This window comes from Symphalangus syndactylus, chromosome 21, assembly GCF_028878055.3.
Source record: "Symphalangus syndactylus isolate Jambi chromosome 21, NHGRI_mSymSyn1-v2.1_pri, whole genome shotgun sequence".
NCBI classification, from domain to species: Eukaryota; Metazoa; Chordata; class Mammalia; order Primates; family Hylobatidae; genus Symphalangus; species Symphalangus syndactylus.
Window position 1 is genome coordinate 52,653,934 of NC_072443.2, and position 13,271 is coordinate 52,667,204.

A 13,271-nucleotide genomic window follows, 5' to 3' on the forward strand; every position below is an offset into this window, starting at 1 on the left:
CCACTGCCCGCCCCCCTGGATCCCTCTGCTTGCTAGTCAGCTGGGTGCTGGGCCAGACCTGATGTCCATCCAGGCGGGTTCCTGCTTTCAGTGCTGTGCAGTGAGCGGGGTGAGGAGCCCCCGCTCGGGTCCAGAACCTGCCAGTGTTTCAGGGAATGGGGTGGGCATGCACAGGACTGCAGGGCAAGTGCAGGGCAAGAGGAGAAAGGTTTTCATTTCTTCTTTGTTTATAAATTGCCCAAGGGCAGGTGGGGTCAGCCGGTTGGGGATGCAGGGGGAGGAGGTCCAGGAGGCCTGGGTGGGGATGCTGTGACTAGTCTTAAAGCAAAACAGGAGGGAGGTGGTGTGTTTTAGACACCGGAGGACAGGCAGTGTGAGGGAAGAAGGAAGTTGATGGAAACATGACTATGAAAAAGTAGCTTTTCGGGAAACCACAGGCAGAGCCAAAGCTAATATAAACCATTCAGCAGATTTTATTAACCAAACAAAGCCTCCTGAGACTGGTTCTGTCACCTTGGAGCCACAAGCTGGGAAAAGATGACCATACCCACCCAGCCAGCTTCCCCCAACCCCAGCTGTTTCCAGGTCTGGGACTGGAGCCCTGCTGAGACCTTGTCCCACATCTAGGACCCTCTAGGGCCTTTGGGCACAGACAAGTAGCAAGGGCCTCTGCCAGGAACACCTAGAGGATGTCCAGCTGGGTGCTTCTCCACTCTCAGTGTTTCCTCAAATGTGGAATCCTAATCCCTGGCCAGTTTGCATCCCAGGGAGCCCTGAAGAAATCCCAGGAGGGGAGTGCTTTGTGCACTGAAGGCCTAGAACAGGGCACTGGAGGAGGAAGGCCCAGAGCCCTGGCTCTCAAGACAGGCCTGGCTCCAAGCACCTGCCATCCTTCCCAGGGAGAAGGAAGGCCTGATGTCTGAATTCCCCATTCTCTTTTGAATGCCAGGAAGCACCAGAGTGCACGTGTGCCCCTTGGAAGACAAACCCACAACCAGGCCTGTCTGAGCCCGGCCATCCCCACGCTCCCCCGAGGCTCAGACCTGGGCCAGTCTGTCCCTAGGACCCTCTGAGGCCTCTGCCCAAACCACACGACTGCCCAGACCCCAGAGCAAACTGAGACAGCACAGGTCCACTCCTTGACTTCAAAGTATGGAAGGTGAGGCTGGGCCCAGAGGGTCTTGCTCAAAGCCCCCACGATGTTCACTCCTGAGCCCCCACCTGCAAGTCCAAGCTGGGTGCTGGGTGCTGGGTCCCAGAGGCGAGTCTGCTTTGCTGCCTCCAAGGGCTCCCAAAGCTCCAACCTGGACGCCTCTCCTTCCTGCACACATTTGCCTCCGGGCTTGACTGAGGGCTGGGATTGGCCAGCCCCGCCCTCAGGGAAGCCAGGAGGCAGGGGGGCCCCTTCCCCGTCCTCACCTACACCCTGGCTACTCCCATCCCCACCAAGCCCACCTACCTCCAGCCAAGGCCTCTACCCCAGCGTCCTCCTGACCTGGTCCTGCCTGGGCCTCTCCTTGTGGCCGCATGGAGTGTCCTCAAGCAAGTCCCTTAGCCACTAGGTCCCAACTCCCTCACTCAGACCTTTTCCACAGTCCTTGTGGCCCTTAGGCTCCTTAGAGAGGGCCCAGCACTGGCCACTCTCCCGACTTGGCCACCCCCCAGTCTGAGCTGCTCCCCGCAGACCGACCATCCCAGGCCTCCCGCTGTGTGATGGGCTTTTCCAAGCCAAGAGTTCCTCCTATTCCCAAACAGCCTGAGCTGGAGCCCCAGGCCCCAGGAACAGCCATCTGGCCCTGACCCTGAGCTCCCAGACACTCCCATGACCCTGCAGAGCGCAGGAGGCCAGGCCCCGTCTTGCCCAGGGGCTGCAGCCGCTGACCATGGTTCCCCACTGGAGAGCTAAGCCCCAGTTCAGAGGAAGCTCTGGACTCAGCTCCTGTCCACTGTGTGCTTTCAGCAGGCCACGGTGCGGCCCACTGCAAGGAGCCCTGCCTACAGCTGCGGCCACAGACGCCACAGTGGGTCGGCTCACTCCCACCTAGGCTCCTGAGATCTGGTCCTGTCTTTGCCACCCTTGGGGCTGGGGCTTCAGGGACTCCCCTGCAGGAAGACAGTGCCCCTCAGTGACTGGCCACACATCCTAATGCCACTGTCACCTCAGAGCAGTCGGCCCAGGGAACAAGCTGAAGACATGGAGGTTTCCCTTTCTTATAAAAATCTTTAATAAAAATAGGTTTCTGCAGAACAGGTTATAAAACAGGAGCAGCAAACTCAAATTCCTGCCACCCAGGCAGGAGCGAGTGGAGCAGGTGGAGGGCGGCTAATGGACAGCCCAGAGCAGCAACCAACACAGAGGGACCAGGTCATTGACTTCTGGGTTGCGTGCTCAGGGCTGACATATCATCTCCTTTTTTGGGGGGGGGGGGACAGAGTCTCACTCTGTCACCAGGCTGGAGTGCAGTGGCATGATCTCGGCTCACTTCAACCTCCACCTCTCAGGTTCAAGTGATTCTCCTGCCTCAGCCTCCCAAGTAGCTAGGACTACAGGTGCATGCCACTACGCCCAGCTAATTTTTTTGCATTTTTAGTAGACATGGGGTTTCACCATGTTGGTCAGGATGGTCTCGATCTCTTGACCTCGCGACCCGCCCACCTCAGCCTCCCAAAGTGTTGGGGTTACAGGCATGAGCCACTGCGCCTGGCCATATCATCTCATTTTTCAAGAGATGTGTCTTTTAGAAAATTTGCATTTTTTAAAATTATACTTTGGTCTGCAAAAAATTGCATTTTTAAATGTTTGCCACTAATTGATTCTTCTCCCCTCAAAATAGCAGTGCAAGTCAAAATAAGACACAGGCAGCCAGTTCGCAACCTGTTGCATACACTCCACAATAAAAATAAATGGATCCACACAGTAGCAAAATATGTGTACAAAACCTACCAGGAAGACCAGGGATAGACCCATACCCTCCGGTCAACATGAGACAAGGAGAGGGAAGGAAGGCTGAGAATGGAGCAGGAGCCCTTGCGGCACCAGCCTGCCTGTCTGCAGCCCTGGGTCCTGAGGTACCACTGGGGGATGGAAGAACTCCAAGGAGAGCCCCAGCTGGGTCCTAATACCCCAGGAGCCTTCTGGCTTCTTCACTTTGGGCCTGTAGGGTCTCGCTTGCATACTTCTGGAGGAGTTCCATTTTCTTCCTTCGTACCAGTGCCTCCTCGATCTGTGGAAATTAAGAGTGCAGGGCTCACTCCTCAGCAAAGCCCTCCAACCCCTGCCAGACCCAGCCAGAAGGAAGTCCCCGTGGGAGAAGTCCATAGAGGAGTCTGATTTAAATACGCAGAATAGTCTCCAAGAGTCTTAACTCTCTCCCATTGGAAACATTTGAACAATAGAATGGCCTAGAGCAGAGGGTCCTGCCGTTTTTGGAGCCCACACCCTGAGCACAATGACAGGTGTCATGTGGTCAGGACCCTGAGCTGCCCTGATGGGTAGGAAGGACAACGAAAACCCACTACAGTGCTCTGTGCAATCTGCTTTAGAGAAGCCCCCGGCGCCCAGGCAGCTCTTAGCTGTGGTCCTACCTCTTGCTGCGAGGGAACGGGGACATGAGCAATGAACTTCTGCTGGCCGTCATCCCCTCCTTTCTCCTGGCTGCCTTCCTCGTCCGACTACAAACAGAACAAGCGGAAGTCCATCAGTAGGCGCCCAGCTAGGTAAATGCTGGCAACTCTATAAAACACACTACTCTGCAACTATTTAAAAGAAAAAAAACTAAGAAAGTTCTATACTTACAGAAAGACACTTGAGCCACAAGATTAAGTAAAAAAAGTCACAGAACACGGTGTATATTATGCTACCTTTTGTCTAAGGAGGAAATAAGAATAGAAATTACTGACGGCAGTGAGAACAAGGTAGATGAGGGACAGGAAGAGGAAAGAATCTTTGTGGAATATCTTTATATACTTTTTCACTTTTGAACCTTGTGAATGTATCACTATTTTTAAAAATTTAAATGTAAAATAATGCACCATGTATAGAAAAATAGTCAACTCAGAGGTTGCCTATGAGTCAATACAAATTTCTAATAACAAAGAAAACAACATGGACTTGGAAAGAGAGAAGGGGTCTTGTGGCGAGTCGGGAGTCCACTGCTTGCTGTGCTCTGCCAGACACCGTGCATGACCCATTCCCTGACTGGCTCCCAGTGGCGATGACTTCAAATGCCTCTTGAGGAACCTCTCATCCACTGCTGGCACTTGGAGAAACTGGTTGTATCTAACACTAAACACATACCTACCCTGATCTGGTGGTTCCACTCCTCAGCATGTACTCAAGAGAAACACTGCACGGGAACAAGAAAATTCCCAGCAACCCTATCTGCCAAAACCCCAAGCTGGACACAACACAAATACCCATAAACATTAGACACAAAAGAGTACACGCGACTCCACATATGTAAAGTTCAGACACAAGTGACACGTATGGGTCACGAGAGGTCAGGAGGGTGACCCCTGAGGCAGTAGTGAGCTTCTGGCGTTGTGGTCCTGTTCTGTTTCTTCACTGGTATTTGCTGTGTGTGTGTGTTTACCCTGTGAAAATCCAGTGACCTACACATTTAGCAGGTGTGTACTTTTCTGTATACGGAACAACACTCAGCAGTGAAAAGGAATGAACTATTGAACTCAACAACCAGAGGGATGTCAAGGGCATCATGTTGAGTGTCAAGGCCATCGTGAAAGGTGACCCACAGCATGATCCCATTTATAAAACATTCTGGAATGACAAAATCAGAGATGGAGAACAGGTTAGGGTTCAGCTACGAGAAGAGACAGTGAGGACAGGGAGGTGTGAACTGTGAAGGGGTGGCACTAGGGATCTTTGTAGTAAGGGGATAGTTCCCAGGCTGGAGTGCAGTGGTGTAATCACAGCTCACTGTAATCTGAACCCCCTGAGCTCAAGCAATTCTCATACCTCAGCCTCCTGAGTAGCTGGGACTATAGGCATGTCCAACCACACCCAGCTAATTGTTTTTATTTTTGATAGAAACAGGGCCTCATTGTGGTGCCAGACTGGTCTTAAACTCCTGAGTTCAAGCAATCCTCCCACCTTAGCCTCCCAAAGTATTAGGATTACAGGCGTGACCACCACCCCTGGCCAGTTCTGTATCTGGATTGTCATCATGGCCACATGGATCTCCACACATGGAGACAAATGACACAGAACTCCACACACTCATTATGCCAATGTCAACCTCCCAGTTTTACTACTGTGCTAGAACTACATGAGATACAACCATTGGGGGAACTGGGTGAAGCATACACAAGATCTCTCTGTACTCTTTGCAACTTCCTGTATCTCTATAATTATTTGAAAAGAAAAAAAAAATTCTGCTGTGGGTTTCCACTGCTCTTCCCCACAACGCCAGCTCCCCATCAGCCTCCACTCACACCCAGCACCCACTCTCTGCACTCCAGCACACTGGGCCGTCCTTTGTCTCTCACTCGTCACAGGATCTCTCAGCACACGATGCGCCCCTGCTGGGAGCCCTCTCTCCTCATCTCCTCCTTCCTTGGTTAAGTTCGCTGGATCGTCCTAATCTTAGCTGAGGGGTTAGCTTCCCAGCAGAGCGTCTGCAGGCTGTCCCTGCACCAGGCTGTATTGAGGGACTGTTGCTCACTGTCTCTCTTACTGGACTGCCTCCCCCTGGACTATGAGCTACACTCCAAGCCTCTGTACCACTATGCCCCTGCACCTGGAATGGGGCTGGCTCACAGGAGCCATGAATTAAACACCTGCTGAGAGAGCAAATGAGTATTTGTACCTAGAGGAAATCCTCCTAAGGCATGCTGCCATCCTGCTTCAGACCTGCACTGAACCCCCGTGCTGGCCCAGCTGGACATGAGCAGGAACGTCAGGCCTGTTATATCCCGTGTGACATTGATTAAGTCACTAAACCTGAGCCTGCTTCTTCACCAGTGGTGTCTCAGCAAGCTCCTCATGTGGAACCTGAGCCATCATCCGTGTGTGGGTGGTCCCCTCCCTTCTCTCAGTCCAGCAAATCAGATCCACCTAGACCTGTGCAGGCAGCAAGGACTCCAAATATAGGGCCCTGCAGAAGAGGTCTGCCTGGGAGGCAGAGATTTCAAATGCTGAGTTTTCCTTATTTCAGAATACCTCCTTTAATGCAGTGAAGTTTTGGTAATGTTTCATAGAAAAAATAAAAGGTGTAGCACAGACAGATATGTCAAGATTACTTACATGGTGGCTATAATAAAAAGTAATAACTAAGATATATAATGAGTATTTCCTACAGATCAGAAAATATGCAAAAGATCAGAAAATATGCAAAAGATCAGAAAATATGCAAAAAGTCTGAAAATATGCAAAGATTCCCCAACCATGACCCTCTGAGAAAGTTTCTTCTCTGCTCTGCGTTTCTTTCCATGTGTAAGACGGGGGTGTTAGGGCTGGGCGTGATGGTTCACGCCTGTCATCCCAGCACTTTGGGAGGCCAAGGCGGGTGGATCACGAGGTCACGAGTTCGAGACCAGCCTGGCCAATATGGTGAAACCCTGTCTCTACTAAAAATACAAAAATTAGCCAGGCGTGGTGGCACTCGCCTGTAGTCCCAGCTACTCGGGAGGTTGAGGCAGAAGAATTGCTTGAACCCGGGAGGCAGAGGTTGCAGTGAGCCAAGATCGTGCCACTGCACTCCAGCCTGGGCAACAGAGCGAGACTCCGTCTCAAAAAAAATAAAAAAGATGGGGTTGTTCAACTACAGAAGAGCAACTGCCACTGCCACGTGAACAGAAGTGATGAGGTCATGGGCTAAAGCTCATGGCTTCCTCTGTGTTTATCAATCTAATTCTAGTATATGCAGGAGGGCCTGTCTTTAAGAAGCAAAGAAGGAAGCCCTGGTGTAAAGCACGGCCGACAGGGCACTCTCATGGCTGCTGCCTCCTGAAACCCTCCTGCAATCTCACAAGTGTTTTCACAGCCATCCTGCAGGTGAGCAAGCTAGGCTGTGAACCCTGACTGCATTTTGGAGCCAAGCTTCCTCCCTGCCACACTTCATGGCTTGGAGCAGATGAGTGCCAGAGGGGGCCAACCCCAATACCTCCTCCTCGGTGACTGCATAGATGTTGATCTCTTCCTCCTCTTCCTCCTCTTCTTCCTTTTCTCCTCTTGCCAGCCGAGCCTCTCTCTCTGCTTTCCACTTTTCCACTAACTCGGCTCTGACTGAACACAAGAGAGGGTAGGTGCTATTTATTTCAGTCTCTAAATGAGCTTTCAACACTATGCAGGGAAAGGCCAACACTATGCAGGGAAAGTCTAGACATCCCCTCTAGAAAGGGACACCCTTCATTCTGCCCCCATGGGTGGAAATGGATGTGAGGCATGGTAGTCCTACAACAGCTGTGGCCTTCAGTCACTACAAAGCAGCTTTTTAGGGAACATTCCCAAATCCTCCCCACTTCCACAACCTGAGTGGCTTCCCAACATGTCCACATGAAAACAGAGAAGGCAGGGGCAGAGCATGCTAGAAAGCAGCTCCAGCTCCAGACCACTTGCTTCCAAAGTCCTGGCTTGATGTGTCACATGGGCACTGGTATTAGCACGAATCCAGATGGTGACCTCCCATCAGACAGGGACCGGTCAGACGTGGCTCTCACGGCTTCCCCAACCTGTTACCTCTGGCCCACACAGCTTTGACTGCCTCACAGGGGTCAGGGAATTAGCAGACCCTCACGCCTGAAGACCATTAGCAACAAAGAAAACTCCCTTCTGGCATAAAGCACTATTGAAAATCCTGTTTTCAAAGGAGACAACAGAAAACAGATGCCATCTATTATGAAATGAAATGCCCAGAGACCTACGTTTCTTTTCATATTCCTGTTCCAAAGGCACAATAACACCATCATCTTCATCTAGGTAACCATAGTACTCAAAATCGATTGCCTTCATGAGCTCAGCACGTGTCTTTCTGGGAGGAGGAAGAGCTATAAGAAACAGAAATGGAGCTGAGTTTCCAAGTCATAATCACACTCCAGCGAAGCTGTCTCCTGATGCAACGCTATACACCCACGTGGCACGTATGTTCATGAAAATACCAGGTGGGCGCGGTGGCTCACGCCTGTAATCCTAGCGCTTTGGGAGGCCGAGGCAGGTGGCTCACGAGGTCAGGAGTTCGAGACCAGCCTGACCAACATGGTGAAACCCCACCTCTACTAAAAATACAAAAATTAGCCGGGCATGGTGGTGCGCACCTGTAATCCCAGCTACTCAGGCTGTGGCAGGAGAATCGCTTGAACCCGGGAGGCAGAGTTTGCAGTGAGCCGAGATCATGCCACTGCACTCCAGCCTGGGCGACAAAGCAAGACTCCATCACACACAAAAGAAAATATTATGGATAGACACTTTTCTATACTATTCATGGGATTATTTAAGTGGTAGAGCCCTTTTTAAAATCAGTACTTGGACCCATTAATCCATTTAAAAGCAATCTACCTAAGTAAAAAACAAAACCAGGCTGGGCGCGGTGGCTCATGCCTGTAATCCCAGCACTTTGGGAGGCCGAGGCGGGAGAATCACGAGGTCAGCAGTTCAAGACCAGCGTGGCCAACACGGTGAAACTCTACTAAAAATACAAAACTTAGTCAGGCATGGTGGTGGGGGCCCCTGTGATCCCAGCTACTCCGGAGGCTGAGGCAGGAGAATCACTTGAACCCGGGAGGCGAAGGTTGCGGTGAGCCAAGATTGCGCCATTGCACTCCAGCCTGGGTGACAGAGCAAGACTCCGTCTCAAAAAAAAAAAAAAAAAAACCAAAGACAACATAGCAAAAAGCTTCATGGACAGAAATATGCATCACAGTATTATTTATATAATAGAGAAAACTTGGGAATAACCTAGGATTGTAAATTGCAGAATATGTATGGGATGGGATATCCTGCAGCCCCTGTAATGCTATTTCACAAAGTATTTTAATAACACAGGAACTGTCACAATGTTTAATGAAAAAGCATGAAAGTAAACAAAAAAGACAAAAGAAACTATAAACAAACAAAAAAGATACATGAGAAAGCCCTAAAGAAGATATTTTCAGACTAAGACTACAATCCAGAATATTTAAGTAATTCTTTTTTTTTGAGATGGAATTTCACTCTTGTTGTACAGGCTGGAGTGCAATGGCATGATCTTGGCTCACTGCAACCTCTGCATCCCGGGTTCAATCGATTCTCCTGTCTCAGCCTCCCGAGTAGCTGGGATTACAGGCACCCGCCACCACACCCAGCTAATTTTTGTATTTTTAGTAGAGACGGGGTTTCACCATGTTGGGCAGGCAAGTCTCGAACTCAGGTGATCCACCCACTTAGGCTTCCAAAGTGCTAAGATTATAGGTGTGAGCCACTGCACCCGGCTAAGTAATTGTTAAAAATGAAAAACAAAATGACAACCAACCAGATGGGTCAAAGAATAAAAGCTGGCCAGGCGCAGTGACTCATGCCTGTAATCCCCACATTTTTTTTTTTTTTTTTGAGACGGAGTCTCGCTCTTGTTGCCCAGACTGGACAATGGTGCGATCTCAGCTCACCGCAACCTCCGCCTCCCGGGTTCAAGCAATTCTCCTGCCTCAGCCTCCCAAGTAGCTGGGATTACAGGCACGCACCACCATGCCCGGCTAATTTTGTATTTTCTTCTTCTTCTTCTTTTTTTTTTTTTTTTTTTTTTTTTTTTAAGACACCCAGGCTGGAGTGCAATGGCGCGATCTCAGCTCACTGCAAGCTCTGCCTCCTGGGTTCACACCATTCTCCTGCCTTAGCCTCCCGAGTAGCTGGGATTACAGGCACCTGCCACCATGACCAGCTAATTTTGTATTTTCTTCTTCTCCTTTTCTTTTTTTTTTTTTTTTTTTTTTTAGACAGAGCCTCACTCTGTCGCCCAGGCTGGAGTGCAATGGCATGATCTCAGCTCACTGCAAGCTCCACCTCCCGGGTTCACGTCATTCTCCTGCCTCAGCCTCCCGAGTAGCTGGGATTACAGGTGCCCACCACCATGCCCAGCTAATTTTTTGTATTTTTTTTTTTTTTTTTTAGCAGAGACGGGGTTTCACCATGTTAGCCAGGATGGTCTTGATCTCCTGACCTTGTGATCCACCCGCCTCGGCCTCCCAAAGTGCTGGGATTACAGGCGTGAGCCACCGCGCCTGGCCTAAAAAAATAAAAAAAATTTTTAAGGCCGGAAAAGAACATACCAAACAGATAATAATGGTTATCAGTTACCTCTAGGAGGGGCACTGGGATGAGCGTAGAGGTAAGAGGACTTTCACTCTATCTGTACTATTTGAATTATAACCAGTAAAATTAACTTATGCATTTTCTTTTTAAAACAAAAATCTTTTCAATAGATGACAAAAAAGGAAAAATAAATTAAAAAACCCAAAAATCTATCACTGGAATAAGCAAAAATACATTTGGAAAAATGTAAATGCAAAAAACCTAACATATAGAGCATAATCACAATATAGGAGCCGCCCCAATACAACCTTTTAGAAACTGGAAGGAACAAGGCCGGGCGCGGTGGCTCACATTTGTAATCCCAGCACTTTGGGAGGCCGAGGCGGGCGGATCACGAGGTCAGGAGATCGAGACCACAGCTAAACCCCATCTCTACTAAAAATACAAAAAAATTAGCCGGGCGTGGTGGCGGGCGCCTGTAGTCCCAGCTACTCGGAGAGGCTGAGGCAGGAGAATGGCGTGAACCCAGGAGGCGGAGTTTGCAGTGAGCCGAGATTGTGCCACTGCACTCCAGCCTGGGCGACAGAGCGAGACTCCGTCTCAAAAAAAAAAAAAAAAAAAAAAAAAAGAAACTGGAAGGAACAGCCAGGCGAGGTGGCTCACTCCTGTAATCCCAGCGCTTTGGGAGGCCGAGGTGGGCAGATCATGACATCAAGAGTTTGAGACCGGCCGGGAGCAGTGTCTCACGCCTGTAATCCCAGCATTTTGGGAGGCCGAGGCGGGCAGATCACAAGGTCAGGAGATCGAGACCATCCTGGCTAACACGGTGAAACCCCGTCTCTACTAAAAAAATACAAAATCTTTGCCGGGCCTGGTGGTGGGCGCCTATAGTCCCAGCTACTCAGGAGGCTGAGGCAGGAGAATGGTGTGAACCTGGGAGGCAGAGTTTGCAGCAGTGAGCCGAGATCGCATCACTGCACTCCAGCCTGGGCAACACAGCAAGACTCCATCTTAGAAAGAAAAAAAAAAAAAGCTCGAGACCACTCTGGCCAACATAGTGAAACCCTGTCTCTACTAAAAATACAAATTAGTACCCGGGCACGGTGGCTCACGCCTGTAATCCCAGCACTTTGGGAGGCCAAGGCAGGCAGATCACGAGGTCAGGAGATCGAGACCATCCTGGTTAACATGGTGAAACCCCGTCTCTACTAAAAAAATACAAAAACTGCTGGGCGTGGTGGCGGACGCCTATAGTACCAGCTACTCAGGAGGCTGAGGCAGGAGAATGGTGTGAACCTGGGAGGCGGAGCTTGCAGCAGTGAGCCGAGACTGCATCACTGTACTCCAGCCTGGGCAACAGAGCAAGACTCCATCTCAAAAAAAAAGAGCTCGAGACCACCCTGGTGCCAACGTAGTGAAACCTCGTCTCTACTAAAAATACAAATTAGTACTGGTCGCGGTGGCTCACGCCTGTAATCCCAGCACTTTGGGAAGCTGAGGCAGGCAGATCACGAGGTCAGGAGATCGAGGCCATCCTAGCTAACATGGTGAAACCCCGTCTCTACTAAAAATACAAAAAAATTAGCTGGGCATGGTGGCAGACGCCTGTAGTCCCAGCTACTTGGGAGGCTGAGGCAGGAGAATGGTGTGAACCCAGGAGGTGGAGCTTGCAGCGAGCCAAGATTGGGCTACTGTACTCCAGCCTTGGCGACAGAGCGAGACTCCAACTCAAAAAAAAAAAAAAAAAAAAATACAAATTAGCTGGGCATAGTGGCATGAGCCTGTAATCCCAGCTACTTGGGAGGCTGAGGCAGGAGAATAGCTTGAACCCGGGAGGCAGAGGTTGCAGTGAGCCGAGATTGCACAACTACACTCCAGCCTGCACAACAGAGCAAGACTCTATCTCAAAAAAAAAGAAAAAAGAAAGAAAGAAAGAAACGGGAAGGAACAATGCCCTAATGTATTAACAATCATCACACATAAAGTGTGAAAATGTGAGTGGTTTTTTTCTGATTTTCTGTATTTTATAACTTCTTTTTTTTGTTTGAGACGGAGTCTTGCTCTGCTGCCCAGGCTGGAGCGCAGTGGGACGATCTCAGCTCACTGCAACCTCCGCCTCCCAGGTTCAAGTGATTCTCCTGCCTCAGCCTCCTGAGTAGCTGGGATTACAGGTGCCTGCCACTATGCCCAGCTAATTTTTTTTGTATTTTTAGTAGAGACAGGGTTTCACCATGTTGGCCAGGCTGGTCTCGAACTCCTGATCTTATGATTCTCCCACTTCAGCCTCCCAAAGTGCTGGGATTACAGGGGTGAGCCACTGCGCCTGGCTATAACTCCTCTGTAGTAAAAAATATATTGCTTCATAATTAATGGCACAATATTTAAACTCTGAATTATTTTTAAGTGATGGTAGTGACCTATGCAAAACTAGTTTTGGAATAATGAATTTTAAAATAAGCAGCGTTTAATAAAAATAGAACTATATATTTTTTTTAAAATGGAAAAGCCAACTAGAAGGAGATATAACAAAACGCTAATAATGGTGAAAATACTGGCATCATTCTTCTCTGCCTCTCGTACTTTTTCCTATGAAGTGTTGACTACCTTTCTAAAACACAAAATCAAAACAGACTAAAACTCCAGACTAACAGTTTCAAATTATGTTCAGGAGGTTTGGCTGAAAGAAGGAGGAAAGGTGGGGTGCCCTATTTGGATTCACACAAAGTAGCTCCACTTTTCTCCTTTTTTTTTTTTTTTGAGATGGAGTTTCGCTCTTGTTGTCCAGGCTGGAGTGCGATGGCGCGATCTCGGCTTACCGCAACCTCCACCCCTCAGATTCAAGCAATTCTCCTGTCTCAGTCTCCTGAGTAGCTGGGAGTACAGGCATGCACCACCATGCCCAGCTAATTTTGTATGTTTAGTGGAGACAGGGTTTCTCCATGTTGGTCAAGCTGGTCTCTAACTCCCTACCTCAGGTGATCCGCCCACCTCAGCCTCCCAAAGTGCTGGGATTACAGGCATGAGCCACGGT

General features: G+C 49.5%; 1 protein-coding gene across 2 annotated transcripts in view; it reads right to left on the reverse strand.

Moving 5' to 3' along the window:
• Positions 1–2,201: 2,201 nt before the first annotated feature.
• ISY1 (ISY1 splicing factor homolog) overlaps positions 2,202–13,271 on the reverse strand; it is a 32,096-nt gene continuing 21,026 nt past the window's right edge. Inside the window, exons 8-12 of one of the 2 annotated variants that reach the window (XM_055259176.2) lie at positions 10,149–10,214; positions 7,882–8,004; positions 7,122–7,243; positions 3,586–3,672; positions 2,202–3,224 (exon numbers count right to left, since the gene is read on the reverse strand). In XM_055259176.2, the coding sequence (XP_055115151.1) occupies positions 3,117–3,224; positions 3,586–3,672; positions 7,122–7,243; positions 7,882–8,004; positions 10,149–10,214 (506 nt within the window). In that variant the 3' untranslated portion in view covers positions 2,202–3,116. The remainder of the gene's footprint in view (positions 3,225–3,585; positions 3,673–7,121; positions 7,244–7,881; positions 8,005–10,148; positions 10,215–13,271) is intronic. The other variant, XM_055259177.2, reaches the window with a different exon arrangement.